At 39.4% G+C, this 16,614-nt stretch overlaps 1 protein-coding gene across 5 annotated transcripts in view; it reads left to right on the top strand.

The window, feature by feature from the left end:
* The window catches only part of NRG1 (neuregulin 1), a 220,061-nt gene that overhangs the window by 31,178 nt on the left and 172,269 nt on the right, over nt 1–16,614 (top strand). For all 5 annotated transcript variants that reach the window (XM_039257503.1, XM_039257500.1, XM_039257501.1 and 2 more), the window contains exon 2: nt 16,270–16,447. In XM_039257503.1, coding sequence (XP_039113434.1) covers nt 16,270–16,447 — 178 coding nt within the window. The remainder of the gene's footprint in view (nt 1–16,269; nt 16,448–16,614) is intronic.

Below are 16,614 nucleotides of genomic sequence, written 5' to 3'. Positions count from 1 at the left end.
TTCAGAAAAGGCTGACAATACAGTTATTTAGGAATGGCCTTCATGACCTGTCTACAAGCTTGATTGAGACTCAGTTGTTAAGTGTCATATTTCTATAGTTTATAACTTATTTCAGGGTGATCTTTCCCCTCTTATTCATAGATCATTACTCTACAGATTTGCTGCATGCTTTTGGTCTTACCCGACAATTTTTCCTTGTATTATGTAAGACATTTGAGGTATACCAAAGTCATGCAAGAAATAGCTTCCTTTAGAAACAGAAATTAGGCCATAGAACTAAAATGTAGGATTCCCAAGTGATAGATTTCATCAGACATCAACTCAGAAGCGAATGTAATGCTAATCCCTAACATCTTATTTTGAGAAGTTTCTTTAAATTTTTATTTATTAAATGATAATCATAAGTGGGCATATTTTCTAAAAATCAAGAAGTATTGCTACCAAAATAGTAAAGTTACTAGAAAAGTAACTTATCTTATTTTGTTAACTTAGCATATTTCTACTAGTACTTAGGTTTGGGTTTTTGAAAGCCTTGGAAAAGTCCATAAAAAGTCCTATCTTCTCTTTTTTTGTATACTATTGCCATTGGAACGTTAGTCTTCATAAAACATGTTTAAGTATAAAAATTTGGTCAGTGACTCTCTGCTCATAAATTTTTAAAACACGGTGTACACAAAGGAGGAGAAAAGAGCTCCCTGACTCACTTTGGAGTTTAACAGCTCTGAAAGATGACCCAGCCTCTTCATTATAGGAACAGGGAACAGAGGCCAGGAAGAGAGAATGGTTAATGGGGTCACAACTGGTTGGGGTCAGTCTCTGGGGCTGAACCAATCTCTGTGCCTTGGGGTCTGTGATTCCTTTCGTGGGGGCTTTCTCTGGGACCCTGAATATGAGGATATTAAGGGTGAAATGATGCATAGCTAGTGGCTCTACTCAGCTTGGTGTATCTATTTAAAAAAATTTTTTTAATGTTTATTTTTGAGAGAGAGAGAGACAGACAGAGTGTGAGCAGAGGAGAGGCAGGGAGAGGTAGACACAGAATCCGAAGCAGGCTCCAGGCGCTGAGCTGTCCACACAGAGCCCCACGCAGGGCTCGAACTCATGAGCTGTGAGATCATGACCTGAGCCGAAGTCGGCTGCTTAACCGACTGAGCCACCTAGGTGCCCCAATGGTGTATCTATTTTGATAAATTAGGTCCTATGTACCATGTTATGAGAGAGATTTCCACAGTTTTTATTATTGGAAAATCAACACAATTGACTTCTCTTTGGAAACTGTAATTGTCTTCTACTGCTGCTGTAACTAATTACCATGAACTAAGAGGCTTAAGACAACAGACATTTATTATCTTAAGAGTTCTTTGGGGTAGGCTTCCGAGACCTGTCACACTGGCCTAAGTCATAGTGTTGGGAAGGCTACATTCCCTTCTAGAGACTCTAGGAGGGAATCCACTTCCTTGGCTTTTCCAGCTGCCAGAGGCTGCCTACTTTCTTTGGATTGGGGCCCCCCTTACTCTGACTTTAAAGCCAGCAACATCACCGCTCTGGCCATTCCTTGACTACACCAGGGGAAAGATTATCCGCTTTTAAGAATTCACATGATTATATTGGGTGCCCTGGATAATACGCCGCATTCTACGGTCCCTACCTTAATTCCACCTGCAAAGTTCCTTTGCCTATGGAAACAACATATTTATTCACAGGTTCAAAGGATTCAGATTTAGACATCTTTGCAAGTCATTATTTTGCCCGTGACAGGAACGAACGTGCTTTCATTGGTGTCAGCTCTAGGTGGGCAGTCATTTTAAAAACTTTATATTAGTTGGGCACCTGGGTGGCTCAGTCAGTTAAGTGTCTGACTTCAGGCCTGGTCGTGATCTCACGGTTTGTGAGTTCGAGCCCTACCTCAGGCTCTGAGAGCCTGATTCGGATTCTGTGTCTCCCTTTCTCTCTCTGCCCCTCAACTGCTTGCTGTCTCTTTCTTTCAAATATCATTAAGACATTAAAAAATTTAAAAAAAACTTGAAATTAATTTAGAAAGCTTCACAAACTGCTAAAACTCATCAGGAACCTAAGTAATGGTATAATAAGAAGAGCACACATATTGGGGCGCCTGGGTGGCTTAGTCGGTTAAGCATCCGACTTTCGCTTAGGTCATGATCTCGCGGTTCATGGGTTCGAGCCCCGTGTTGGGCTCTGTGCTGACTGCCAGCTCAGAGCCTGGAGCCTATTTCAGAGTCTGTGTCTCCCTCTCTCTCTGACCCTCCCCTGTTCACGCTGTCTCTCTCTCTCCTAGAAATAAATAAAAATATTTAAAAAAAAAAAAAGAAGAAGAAGAGCACACGTATTTTTGCACAGTTGTCGTGTGACCCACACGGACTAAGTACATTATTAATTACATCATCTTGTTTTGTTCTCCTTGAAGCGCTATGAGCCTGGTTCTATTTACTCTCACTTTACATTTTAGTAGACAGAGACCTAGAGAGTTTTGACAATTTACCGAAGGCTGCACAACCGGTGTGTGGCAGAATAAGGTTTGAATTCAGGTCTGTCTGACTCAGGCTTTTATTTCTTTTTTATTTTTTAAGTTTATTTATTTATTTTGAGAAAGAGAAAACATGAGTGAGGGAGAGGTAGGGAGAGAGAATCCCAAGCAGGCTCTGTGCTGACAGCATGAAACATAATGTGAAACTCGATCTCACAAACTATGAGAGCAAGACCTGAGCTGAAATCAAGAGTTGGAGGCTTAATTGACTGAGCCACCCAGGCACCCCTGACTCGGGGTTTTAACTAGTATACTTCATGACTTATATCCAGTACTAATGTGGTAAAAGCATAACCTAGTATAATCAAGTATTGAGAATATAATTTATGCAGAGAAAGCCTACCTAATAAATTAGTTGCTTTGATAAGAAAAATAATCTTCTTCCATGAACATAAGCTTTCAAAATGCCATTTTACCCATTGAGGAAGGCTTGGCTTATTAATATCAGTTGGTTGTATATAGGTTTGCTGATCAATTCTCAAAGTCACAATTTAAATAGAGAAGGCTACATTGCATGACTAAGTGGAAAGGAGATAGCTACTTCAGCAATTTTTATGCTCTTAGACTGCAAAGTTAGAGAATTTATTTCACAAATCATGCTACTGTCTAATTGGTTAATAGGTTCTTCCTCTTCCTGCCCCAACCGCAGGCTGTAAGTTCCAGGAGAGTAGTGATCTTGTTTTTCTTTGATAGGTTTGTGTCTTGAGTACTTAAAACAGTGGGATCTATTTAATAGACACATTATTATTTGTTGCAAGAATAGAAATCAAGAGAATATTTATTCTCCCAGAGAATAAAACCAGTCATCCGTAAGAATGAGCCAGGATCTGGATACTATTTATATTCTGGAAGGTCTTAAATATAGAATATTCTAATGTGTTTGGCTAAAAAGAGACCACATAATTGGTCAATGTAATAGGAGTAAGAAAGAAAGAATACTGATAAAACCAGTATATTTTTAAATAAAGCTTGTGCATTAGAGGGAAACTCATTTGGTATGGAGTATTTGACTCACAGATTGACTTTATTTTTTTGTTAGTTTATCTATTCAGCAAATACTACCAAGTGTGTTTCTGGTTACTAGGGTAAAAGGTGAATTAAAAGAGAGAAGCCTCTGACTTAAAGGAGCCTTCTGTCTTCTTGGTGAAATAAACATCTATAAAGTGCATGTATTAAAAGGAATCACAATGGTTTTATGGGAACACAGGAGAGGGACACATACTATTCAAAAAATACATAAATTGGGCAAACCATCCTGAGTGTATTGGGGGTGGGTGGACATAATATAGAATTATAGAGGAATCTCAAAGATAGGACAGGGTTCCCATATGCCCCTCATCCAGTGTCCCATTTCCTTAGGATATTGATCAAAACTAAAAATTAATATTGGTATAGTATACTGCCAGTATCTAGCTACAGAGCTTCTTCACATTTCACCATCTTGAGTACACCTTTTTATGCTGAGGTGGGATCATGTATGAAGGTGCTTTGTGAACAGTAGGCTAAGTTCTAGTGCAGACTCTGCCCAGAGTAGGTCACTGATGGTGAAAGTTGCATTCTCTGAAGGCAGTTTTAATAACCTTACTGTAAGTTCTTTGTTTTATTTTATTTTATTTTTAAATTTTTTAATGTTTATTTCTTTTTGAGAGACAGAGTGTGAGTGGGGGAGGGGCAGAGAGACCAGGAGACAGAATCTAAAGCAGGCTCCAGGTTCTGAGCTGTCAGCATAGAGCCCAATGTGGGGCTCGAACTCACGAGCCATGAGATCATGACCTGAGCTGAAGTTGGACACTTAACCGACTGAGCCACCCAGGCACCTCTATTTTATTTTAATATTTATTTATTTTGAGAGAGAGAGCAAAGAGAAAGCATGCTCGAGTAGAGGAGGGAGAGTGAGAGAGAATCTTAAGCAGGATCCACACCCAGTGTGGATCCCCAGGTAGGGCTCGATCTCATGACCTGAGCTGAAATCAAAAGTCTCGTGCTCAACCTACTGAGCCACCCAGGTGCCCTGAGCTCTCTCTCTCTCTCTCTCTCTGTTTTAGTTCCATCCATAAATGTAACTTAATTCCTTATGAATCTGCTACTTTAAAAAAGCTGTTACTGATGTGTTTAGTGTGTGCTTGACAGTGTCCTGTTCAAAGTGTACAGGACAGTGCCCTGATTCTCTCTCTCCACCGTGTGTGAGGGTAAAACCTACCTTGCAGATGAGGGGCTGAGGCTCACAGAGGGCCGAGGAAATGAGTCAGGTTGGAGCAGGAACCTGGGCTGCCTGTCTCCAAAGCCCACCTTTTCATCCTAAATGCTGCTTCCTGAGTCACCTTCCTGTACACTAGCCCAGAGTAAGCATTTTCCAAATCATACTTCTTATTGTGCAAAACTTCATTTCCTTTTTTATTCTAAGACTGCTCGCTTCATGCTTCAAGGGTTTCCACGCATTGTAGTATTCCGTGAATCTGAAATTTTGATGACTTACTTTAAGGACCCATTGCTTTCCTCTCTTAACCTTAACTGTATCAGTCTTTAGGACTCTGTAATGTTGAGTCTATTCCTTTACACTGGAAGCCCTTCCCTTTGAACATTTTAGTGACCCCTCCTGAGAGCTTGCAGCCGCCTTTTTAAAATTAATTAATTAATTAATATTTATGGTCTTAAGGAATGACCAAAGCTACACGCGGTTTGTTAGGGGTTAACTATGTAATTTTGTGCCATCGGCATGTGTAGGACCAAATATTTGCTAACTTTTCAGATGATTTCTAGGTAACGGCAGTCAAATCAGCACTAATAATGGTAACTTATTTTTTTCAAGACCATTTTTTCACTACCATTTTTAAATTAGATTTTAACAATTGTGTGAAATAGATAAGGCAGATGCTACTCCTTCCCACCCTGACCCCCTTTTATGCACAAGATTTCTGAAGTTCAGAGTAATTATGTGATTCCCTAATCCCACAGACTAAACAAGCGCTGGACCCCAGGTTTGCTGACTTCCCATTCTCATCCTTAATAGAGGTTCTCAAAAGCTGGAGGAAAAAGTGCAGGATGTTTTGTACAGAGTTAGGGATTTAAATTCGTGGACTAGAAACGATTAGCAAAGAATCTAATTAAACTTCTTTCTAAATAAAAACAAACAAATGAAAGGTATTTCTAGTGGCTTGCCAATCCTTATGGAGGAAATGAAAGCTACATGTTGACATCCTAGGTAAAGCTTCATTTAGGTTTCTTTTGTGCCATGTTTGTGAATCTTTGTGCTGAGAAAATGTGATTGCAACTTACGAACCAAGGGATTCTCTCAGAACGTGTGGGAAGCAGCTCACTTTTATTTTCAAAAGATGGCTTAATGAGTTTGTTTTTTTATATAAAATAAAGGAGGCTGTGATTTATGTCTTCGTGTGTGTATTTGCGTGGGCGCGTGCGTGCGTGCATGTGTGTGTGTGTGTGTGTGTGTGTGTGTGCGCTGTGTGTGTTGTCTGAAACCAGACTCCTTTGGCTCTAATCTTACAGTTTGATTTGTGAGGACTGTACAGGAAAGCACAGCACCCTTGGAGCTCTGCAAGATAGGTGACAAAATGAGATTGCTTTAGATGATCAGTGATGGAGCACAGATTTTCTTACTCCGACCAGTCTGTTTAATTTGACCGTGGTCATTTTCCACCTCTTCAACAAATTCATGACCCTGGGAACCTGAAGATAAGAAAATCGCCTTCCCTGGTCTTTCCTGTGGGGTAGAAGTAAAATGATAAGGATTCAATTGTTGTTAGGCTGACTGTGGATCTGCTTAAAAATGCAAAGAGCTACTCAAGCTTTAAAGATCCTCTGAAACTCAAACTTGGGCCCTACTTAAGAAGGGATGCAAGACTGGTTATATAAAACTGTAGTAAACAGAGCGGAGAGAAAATTAACTTTGATCTGGGGGGGCCTCAGCGAGTCAGAAAGGTTCCTTTCAATCCTGGCGTGTACCTTTCAGGGTCATTCCGTTTAATAAGTTATCTGTGAATAAAAGGGAAAAATTAGAAACCTGTGGTTGCCAGGAAAGTTGACCTGCCTAAATAACAAAGAAATAGATTATCGACAGCCTGGAAGGATTCATGTATTTTATTTATTTATTTTATGATTCATTTATTTTATGCTACATTTTTTTCTTCTTCACAGAAGGAATAAATTTGAAATGGCCATGTGAAAAATAGGTCATGGGGAACTAACATTGGTAGATCAGTAAAGGGCTTTGCTCATAAGCGATGCATTAGGTTTTATGCCCATATTTTATGCCATACTTGAAAGTTTTCACATAGTTGTCACTGTTTGAAATTAATTATAATCAAGTGCTAACTCATTTTACCTGGGAATTTTCTCTAGTTTAGAAGGCCTATCTATATAAATTTCTTCTTTAACATGAAAAAGAGAATTTTAGTGATAACAATTAATTAAATGGTTATATTTTAATTTGAATGAAGAAATAAGGTTATAAAGATGCATGTTAACACATCAGGGTCATGCTAATGTGCTCAATTTACTTTAGCATCAGAAGAGAAAAACCTCATTCCAGTAAGAAAAAAAGTAAATACAATATCAAATTTCCAGTAACTAGATATTTCTCCATTTCTCTGTTTTTAAGTGACATGCTGGGGCAGAATACATATAACAAATGAAGAAAAAAGATCTTGCTTTTTGACAACAGAAAAGATCAAATTTGTAAACGTATGTCAAATGAAATTTGTGACACATCAATTAGGTCAAACTGTAATGGATCCATTTTAACCCTGTGTGTTGATGGCCTTAGATGAAGCTTGTGGGCCATCTTCTAGCATGTCCATGAGTGAGGTGCTCCTCTAATTGGGGACAGCTGTGGGAACAGCTTCAATTAGCAGCCCTGCTGAAGGCTTACCTTAAGCTGCCCGCAAATGTGCCATGATTTGCTCCAGCATCCATTGTCACGGTGTGTTGCCTTTACACCTTGAAAGAACAACATTAATCTGTTAAGACTTTCTTGTCGCTGTATTCTCACACAAGGGCTCTTGAGTTTCAGTGAACCTGGGAGTGACACAGGGCACAGTTTACTTTCATGGCATTTGGCAAATGACAGACCATCACACAGTTCAAAAAAATGGCTTTGGTGCACCAGTTTCAAGTGTGCTGTCTTGTTTTATTTCCGTAGAAATCATCAAAGTTGCTTAGGAAATGCAGCAATTTTTGTATCTACTTGCTGTCGCAGATGCTTTTTGTACCTGGAGTCTGTGTGGAAATGATTGGTCACGTGCTGCACTCCCAGATTTAATCAGGAAGCAATGGTCACCATGAACATATCCATAGATTAAATTTGATGTTTGAACTAGGAACATCAACAACATAGCAAATAATTGTTTATTGTCTAATAGTTAAAAGTGGAAGTGCCAGAGTCAGACTTCTGGGGTCCAGTTACGGGCACCACGATATACCAGCTATGTGACTATGGGAAGTTACTCTACCTCTCTGTTTCTGTTTGGGAATAATAATAGTAATATATATCTCCTGGAGTTGTTATAAAACTCAAAAAGAGTGGACATAAAGTTCTTGGAGCAGAGCCTGGCACATAGTAGGTACTCAACAAGTGTTAGCGGTTATTACTTGAAAGAGTTTATTGTTGAAAGTATTGATAGGTTCTTCTTCTTTTTTTAATGTTTATTTTGAGAGAGAGAGAGAGTGGGGGAGAGGCAGAGAGAGAACGTGCGAGAGGGAATCCCAAGCAGGCTCTTCGCTGACAGTGCAGATGTAGGGCTCGAACTCACAAACTGCAAGATCATGACCTGAGCTAAAAGCAAGAGTTGGATACTCAACCGACTGAACCACCCAGGCACCCCAAAGAGGGCCAGATTCTAAATTCATCTCATAGGCTTTTGGAACATTCTTATGGTAGTTTTATAATTTTATCTTTGGCCCTCAAGTTACAAAATACTGGGCAAAGAACTTCAGAACTATATAAAAGAAGATTGCTAATTTCAACAAGCATAATATCAATTTTCAGACTGAAAACTTCTCTTACCTAATAAATCTGCACTTATTTTCCCCTGTAGAATTTTGCAATGTTGTAAATCTCTCACAGACACACATGGAGAGGTGATCTGGTTTATATAGTTTATTATGAGAAGCAGAAAATTACCATACTGGCTATGGAATGAAATAATCTGTCCCATTTTTAGTCTACTGTCCTCGGCCCCTTTCCCTGCCTCCACCTCAAGCTATGTCGAAGACCCTGCTGGGCAGGAAAGTCCCAGTTTTAAATCCTGCTGTACATCTTGTCAGCCTTGTGACATCAGGCAATTTCAAGTTCTGGTATAACTCCTCATGTCCTCACTTGCAAACTGAAACAGTTACCCTCCTTATATGAAATACCTACAAGAACTGTTGTAGAGAAATGATAAATGTGGGTATATGTGTTGGCCATCAATGAAAAAGCACGCTTACTAGTTAAGGGAGCAAACTTAGACCTCGGAGACTGGGGTCAACTGAAGAGGACAAACGACTTTGATTGGAAGGTGGAGGATATAATATTTAAATGTGTGTGCCCCTCTTGCTGAAATGGATAAAACACCTGGCCTCTGGGGAGACTCATAAATAGGACACTGATTGTCACAGGAAGGGACACGGTTGTAATGACCGGGATCCTCTCTGAGGCAGGGTTCAAGCAGACAATGTTCAAACAGTGATGACCGAATAAGAGAAATACAGGAGAACATGGACATTTTAAAGCAGAGACTACTACTTATGTGATAGTTTTCCAGTGAGATTTAACATTTCCTTCTCCTTGGCATTATATGGTAGAGAACAGAAGAGTCCTAACCCAGTGGAATGCATTAAACAAAAGATAATGTCACGGGGTCCTTCCATTCCAGACAGTAAAAAGTCTTTTGGGAAGGTTGGTGTGGCCTCTGGAATAACTTTTGGACCTGGGTCTCTACTTTCTCGCTATCTTCTAGATCCTTCATCCTCCATACCCCTTCAGCAAGCACTTGAGGTCCTGCTTGATGATAGGCCCCTAAGATCTTGTGTATCTTCCATCTAATAAATTTAGACATTCAGATGTTTGATTATAGTGCCAATCAAAATGGACACATACGGTCACAACACACACACACACCAATAGCCTAATCCTTTGAATAGGGACTGTAGCCACCTACTAATAACTACTCTTACCTGTCCTTTGACTCAGTAGGGATAAATTGCTCGAATGGCCTTCTTTCTGTACATGTGCTGTTTTTCAGTGCAGCCTGATGGGTATGGTATTCAGATGTACAATGTAATTATCATTTTCTGTCATCTTAGCATAAGCAAATTTTTTGACGGGGCTGATTGGGGCTCATACCTTCAAATAGAGCATTTAAAAGAATCATACTGTTGTCTATCACTTGTAACAGTGAACTGTGAGACGTGAAACTTTAAGCACATCCACGTGGAAAAGTACCCACAAACGGAAACTGATATTTTTGGGAGACCACAGTTAACACTAGTCAGAAGCCAACATGGGAGGTACAGACACCACCATTATGAATATTAGAAGATGTTGAAATATTGTCCCCAATTTTATTGTTTTATGTTGTGTAATGACATGCTCCACACATATGTAATGAGGGATATTTAGTGTGCTCATAACGGTATTATGCAGCACACATGCTCACCCTTGCACAGATAAGAAGTTGGACACAGACCTGTTAACATAGTATTTCTGGAGTCCAGTTATCTTAACCGTAGTTTGAAGCATATTCTCCGTGTGTTTACTGGGTAGGTTTGGTTTGTGCCAATGATATGGAGTCAGCTTGAGAATGATTTATAATAAAACCCTGAATTTTATGGTGACTTCCTCTCAAATGAAGGAAGTCTCATCCTCCAAAGACCTTTGCTGAATACACCGGGACAAATAGCAGGCCCATTTTAGCTCCCAGTGGACTCCAGTTAACCAGAGTCAGGAACAATCTATCTGAAGGCTGATTCAGCTGGAGCCTGGGCCAGTGTGAGCACTGGGTCCTCACATGTGGTGGGAAATGGTGACCTTCTTGGGTGGTTCTTCTCCTAACTTAAGATCCCTCCGTAAATCAGTAGCAGTGGTTATAATCCTAGGAGTGTTCTGAAACACCACTGCCACCAGAGCTTGCTGCCTCTTACACAGCTCTATTTACACATTTTAACATGATAAGATACACTTTCCCTTCTAAGCTTAAATCTGTGAGCCCCGCTCAGAAGACCAGATGGCAAAGCATAAACTTTATCCACTCTGTGCCTGACCATAATCTTCTCTGTAAGGTAGTTCAACAAGGGAGAAATATGATCGGGAAAGGAATTTTGGAGACCTTTGCAGTAATTTATTTACCTCTAACATGACTGCACAAAAGGGACATCCTTCTACTTAAAGGACTGATTGATGATATTCGTGTGGCTTTCATTAACTAACAACCAATTTTCACCATGCGATCTGCACGTGTGTGATGTCAGGCTTTTAAGAGGTGGTGTGTAGGGAAGATTTCTCTGGGATCACAGCTGAAAGCTCACTGGTATTTGATAATATTTTGCAGGTTTCCTGTTTAATTTGTTCGGTGTGTTGAAGCTCTTTAGACGAACTGCACAGTTAAACGTGGAGAGGAGTGATAGGAGTTAGCTCTGCATTGTCAGATCCATCAAAGAACAGAAACAACAGCTTATCTCGTGTCACATGCCGTCAGCATATCTTGGTTCCATACACATGCTAAAATTTGTTTCCTGTTCCTAACAATACAGTGCAATATTTGATAGAGCGGCACTGAATATGTTTTAACAATACGTGCGTGGTAGAGGATTAAGCCAAGAGGATCATTTAGATGAATGATTCTTTTTACCTGTTTCACCTTTATTGCAGATATTTATTCACCCATTAAATTGTTAGAATAAATGAATATATTGCCTTAACTTTTTGTGTGGTCAGGATGTAAGATGAAGATTTGGGGATTACCACCACAATTTTTTTCTACACTGCGTGAAATATCAAATAAGGAACACACAAGTGCAAAAATAGACTACTTGCCTTGAGTTAGAGTCAGAAGCGTGTGCTTGTGATCTTTTAAAAGCCTGTAAAACACTGAAAGCCAGTAAAAAGAAGTGCCTGTTAAGCATGTGGCATTGCTCTGAGGGTTTTTGAGTTTCTATTTTTAAAGGCCCTTCTCCTTTGCACTTTGTTGTCTGTCTCTGTTGATGCATTTCTAAGGGTGTGGATGCATTCACATTAATGTCAAGCAAGTTTGAAACAGATATTGGCAAAGACTGTCTAAAAGTTGCCCTATCATTAGATTGTTTTAGGGTATGGAACTCCTGCCTGTCCAGAAACACATGGAGAGGGAAATTTTGAACTGTGGCAGACCAAATACAATTAAATCATGTCAAAGATTCTCAGAACACTTACTGCATCCAAAGCATTAACTTAGCATTGTTTGCCTTCAAGCAATTTTTAATTAAGGGACCATTTACTCTTCGCCAGGGATTGAGAGGCAAATAACATTTTTTGCAACTTTTAAAATTCAAGTACATAGTTAAAACATTGCTCCCCCAGTTTAGGAATGACCTCTGGCCTTATCAAGTTATATCTGAGTATTAGATATAGTACTTGGTGGAGGAGATTTTTGTTAATGAAATAAATGAGATTATTTCTTACAAGTAAACGATTGACTGGGAAACACACAGAGCAAAATGTATTCCATTAAAATGTAGTTATTATTTTATAATCTAATAAAAGAAAATGTCTTGAAAACTATTTCATTACGGATAGATGGGGAAAACTGCACAAACCATATGTGCTCAGTATTAGTTTGCATTTTTGTCAGGAGTCTGTGAAATGTCCAGGGCTCTTTCATTAGTGTGGTTGTATAAGAAGACAGAGAAGAATTTATGTTGTTGCCAAGCCTCCAGGATACTTGAATTTGAGCTCCACCAAGAGTGAGTGAGGAAGTTTGTATGGCCCTTACAGGGAAGGTACCACTGAGGAGAGAACACCCATGGACCAAGGATGCAGTTGTGGTAGCTGTGTTGGTGGTGTACAGATGTGTTTCTGCATTATGCTCCGGGGGATTTGAGTTAACTCCTTGAAAGAGCTCTTCCCTGAAAGGCAGAATGGCCTTATGTCCTAGATCATTACCCATGAAGGATACAGCGGGGACATTATTACATGTGAACTTTGAGGGCTGCAAAGTTAGAACAGCTGGGAACTTCTGAACTTCTGATGTACTTGAAACCGTGTGCACGAGGGAGAAACTCAGGCTAGTTGAAAGAGGTATACCAGAACTCCAAACGTTTAAAAATGTTTATACACAGGGTCAGCTGCAGGAGTAGATATTTCTGGTAAGAGAGGCCTTCTCTCTGAAGGTCTCTGTAGCACTAGTCACAGGTCATCTCTTAAAGACAAAGATGTGTGCATCTTTGCACGTGAAACCCCAGAAGAAAAGATAAATGTTGACCTGCCAGATGAGTGATTGTTTTCCTTGCACTGAAGAACCTAGTAGAATTGGAGCCCCAAAGTCATGGATTTGAGGTTGAACCATCTGAGGATTTCAGGGCTGTCTCCCTCACAGAATTTAAATGGAGGATATCGTTTTAGGAGATAGACTTGTACATTTAAACTCAAATCTTCCCAAGAATCTCCTTCATGACTGCAAACTTAGACTCTAAAAGGTAATGAAATCCTGAGACTTTCATTGAACTGCAGAAAGACCAGGTGAACGAGGCAAGAAAACAAAGAGAAACCAATATTCCTTTTTCTTTTCCCCCCTCTGTGAGTGTGTTCATGTGCACATGCAAGCATGTATTTCCTTATTCGCTGAACTGGTTGAGATTTGGTTGTAGACAACATGACATTTCATCCCTAAGTCTTCAGCAGATACTTCCTAAGAACAAGGACCTTCTGTGTAACCACAATGCGTGATCACACTTAGAAATTTTAGTTGATACGATATCTGATTCGGATTTCCCCAATAATCCCTATACTATCTTTCAGAGTGTTTTCCATGACCCAAGATTCAGTGACAGCTCCACATTGCTTATTTGTCATGTTTTTGAATTTGCATCGGTTCTCATGGTCGGTCCTCTTTTGTCATTCACGACACCGACGCTTCTGAAGCCTAGACCAGCTGTTTTGCAGAAGATCCCTCGATATGAATTTGTCTGATTTGTTTTCTCAGATTTGAAACCAAGAGATTGATTGATAAACAGATAGGAGGGGAAGGAGAGATGGGAGAAAGGGGATGAGAGAAACAGTAAAAGATGCACATGATTTTATGAAAAATTGCTTAGCCAAACTAAAGAGCATAAAGTCTAGTAGATTTTTCTTCAGGCTGTCCTGATAAGCAATTGTCTGGAGCTGTGGGGTGAGGGGACATGGTGCAGCTTGGGAGTTAAGGGTATCTGCAATATTTCAGTGAAAACATTTTGCTTAAAGACAAGGGACTAAACCTTGAGAGTTTGGGTGGCATGCCAAGTGAAATGTAAAACTCTGTGAAAACCAAAAAATGTCAAACTCGTTCTTTTAGTTTATATGTAAGGTAACGAGATGATTTATTTTACTTAATACACGTAAACCAGTTTCCTTGGTGCCATTTAGCTCCAGCAGATTTGTTTCTTTAACACCCTTCGCTGGGCTTCACAACAATTGAAGATGATCTCAAGGAGTTAATAAGAACACAGAGACACTATTCCAGAGAGATGAGAACTTATTCTGTCTTTAAAAACCTCCAAAACAGAGATGCATGAACCCATCTTTAAAAGCAGACTCCTCTAAAACCTGTTCAGAAGTAAATCTTATTCTCAAGCTGTCAGAAAAGAAGAGGACAAAATAATCAGGTATCAAAGGCTAAGAACAGTCAACGTGAGTTTTCTACCTTGTCATTCTGTTCACATTAAGTACCAGCTTCTCCACATCATGCCCCAGGCTCCAAATAAATAAAAAGGGGACATGTAATTTTAGGAGCACTGCTAAGAAATCACAGCATTCAAATGGTTGTTGCTGTAATTGATAGGCACCTTCCTATGCTGATTCCTGACATTTTCTTTTGATTGACTTGGTAAGGGCAGAATTGTAGGAAAACAGAGCCTGAAGTAAGAAAGGTACTTGGTTTCCTGTTCGTGTCTAACATGGCTCTGATGGCTGTCCTTGGAGTCCCAGTCACCACACCCAGTGACTAATTATGCCCTGGATCAGGGAGGCCAGACTTATTTGCCAGGGTTTGTTTTCTGGGATTTTCTGTTAATACCTGAACTAGAGCAGAAGTGGACTTTGTAATTGGCTTCTCTAAGACTCGGCGGAAACAGAGCATTGAGAGCTCAAATTCTGTGATGTTGATTATTAAGTGAAATGTTGTGTGCAGAGGAAGGTCCACTCATGATGCTATTATTTAAAAAAAATACTTTAATTATGAAAAACCAGGCATACTGTATTGAATTGTGCCGACCTGTTGCTTGACTTCTACAATGATGGATCAGCTTCTTAGGCAATTTGTTTCATTTTTATGCCTATTCCTTCCCTGCCACCATTTTATTTTGAAACGAATCTCAGATAGTATAACATTTTATCCATAAATATTTCAGTAGAATACAGATACTTTTTTAAGCTTTCTTGCTTACGGACGTGTAGGTGGCTCAGTTGGTTAAGCATACGACTTTGACTCAGGTCATGATCTCACAGTTGGTGGGTTGGAGACCCACATTGAGTTCTGTGCTGGCAGCTCAGAGCCAGGAGCCTGTTTCAGATTCTGTGTCTCCCTCTTCTTCTGTCCCTCTCCTGCTCATGCTCTGTCTCTCTCTGTCTCAAAAATAAATAAACTGTATAAAAAAAATTTTAAGCTGTCTTGCGTAACATAAGACTGGTATATAAGTGTTTAATGTTTTCTACAAGGTAATGCACAGCTTAAGCACTTACAGTCTCTGTTGAGAAAGATTTAGAAGAGCCAAAGCCAATCAAACTGACAATTTGGTATGAGTATGGTAGTCATCTGCAATGGTCATTTATTATCTGGAGGACACCAACCTTAGGCCCAATAAAAAAGTGATATCACTAAAGAATTTATCTCTTGAAGAAAGGAACACTGTTAAGAGTTATGAATTCCCTTTGTTCGTTGGGTCACCTCTGATGATAGCATAGTCTAAGTCTGTGTCTCGGGAAACATTGTAACTATGGACAAGTCAGTCACTTACCCACCTCTGAAATTAAACTTCCCCATTTAAAAAATGGGTATGAGGTCTTCTGTATCCATTTACAGAGCTGTGATGAAGATAATTTGTGATCTCAGATGTGAACATGCTTTCAAAATAATGGCCTGTGTATAGTACACAGGAGACTAATACCACACTGTATGTTAACTATACTGGATAATATTCTCAATAGTAATGGCCTGGTTGCATATTCTCCTTTAGCATAGGTTTTTGGGTTTTTTTTTTTTAAATGACCAATGTTGAGGATTGGATTTTTAATGGCATCAGAAAATGTAAAGGTTGAGGAATTGACCATCTAGAATATTTTATAATCTAGGTTCCCCTCCCTCTCCCCTGCTCCAAGTACATTTTATATTTGGACATTTTATTTTTTTCCAAGCTGAGGTCCATTTTGGTTGACTCTCCCCGCCCCCCCCCCCAGATAGTAAAACATTTGGAAATGGTGTCTTGATCAAGCTCAGCTAAAATTAATATTTTTCTCTTTAAAAGATAATCAAAAATTTTTTCCTTCTTTTTTCTTTTTTTAGCTTTGCCTCCCCGATTGAAAGAGATGAGAAGCCAGGAGTCTGTTGCAGGCTCTAAACTAGTGCTTCGGTGCGAGACCAGTTCTGAATACTCCACTCTCAAGTTCAAATGGTTCAAGAATGGGAATGAATTAAACCGAAAGAACAAACCACAAAACATCAAGATACAAAAGAAGCCAGGGTGAGTATCCTGCATATCATGCAGTATCAAGTAATGGAATGCTATAAACTATAATCAAAATTATTTTCAGCCCCAATAAATAAATTTACTATCAAATAGCATGATCTATAATAAATGAAACGTTTTTCATTATATGATGGCTGGAAATTGCGTTATTATATATAGGG

This window comes from Hyaena hyaena, unplaced genomic scaffold (genome assembly GCF_003009895.1).
Source record: "Hyaena hyaena isolate Hyena2069 unplaced genomic scaffold, ASM300989v1 scaffold_620, whole genome shotgun sequence".
In the NCBI taxonomy this organism is placed as follows: Eukaryota; Metazoa; Chordata; class Mammalia; order Carnivora; family Hyaenidae; genus Hyaena; species Hyaena hyaena.
This window is presented reverse-complemented; position numbering and strand designations above follow the sequence as displayed.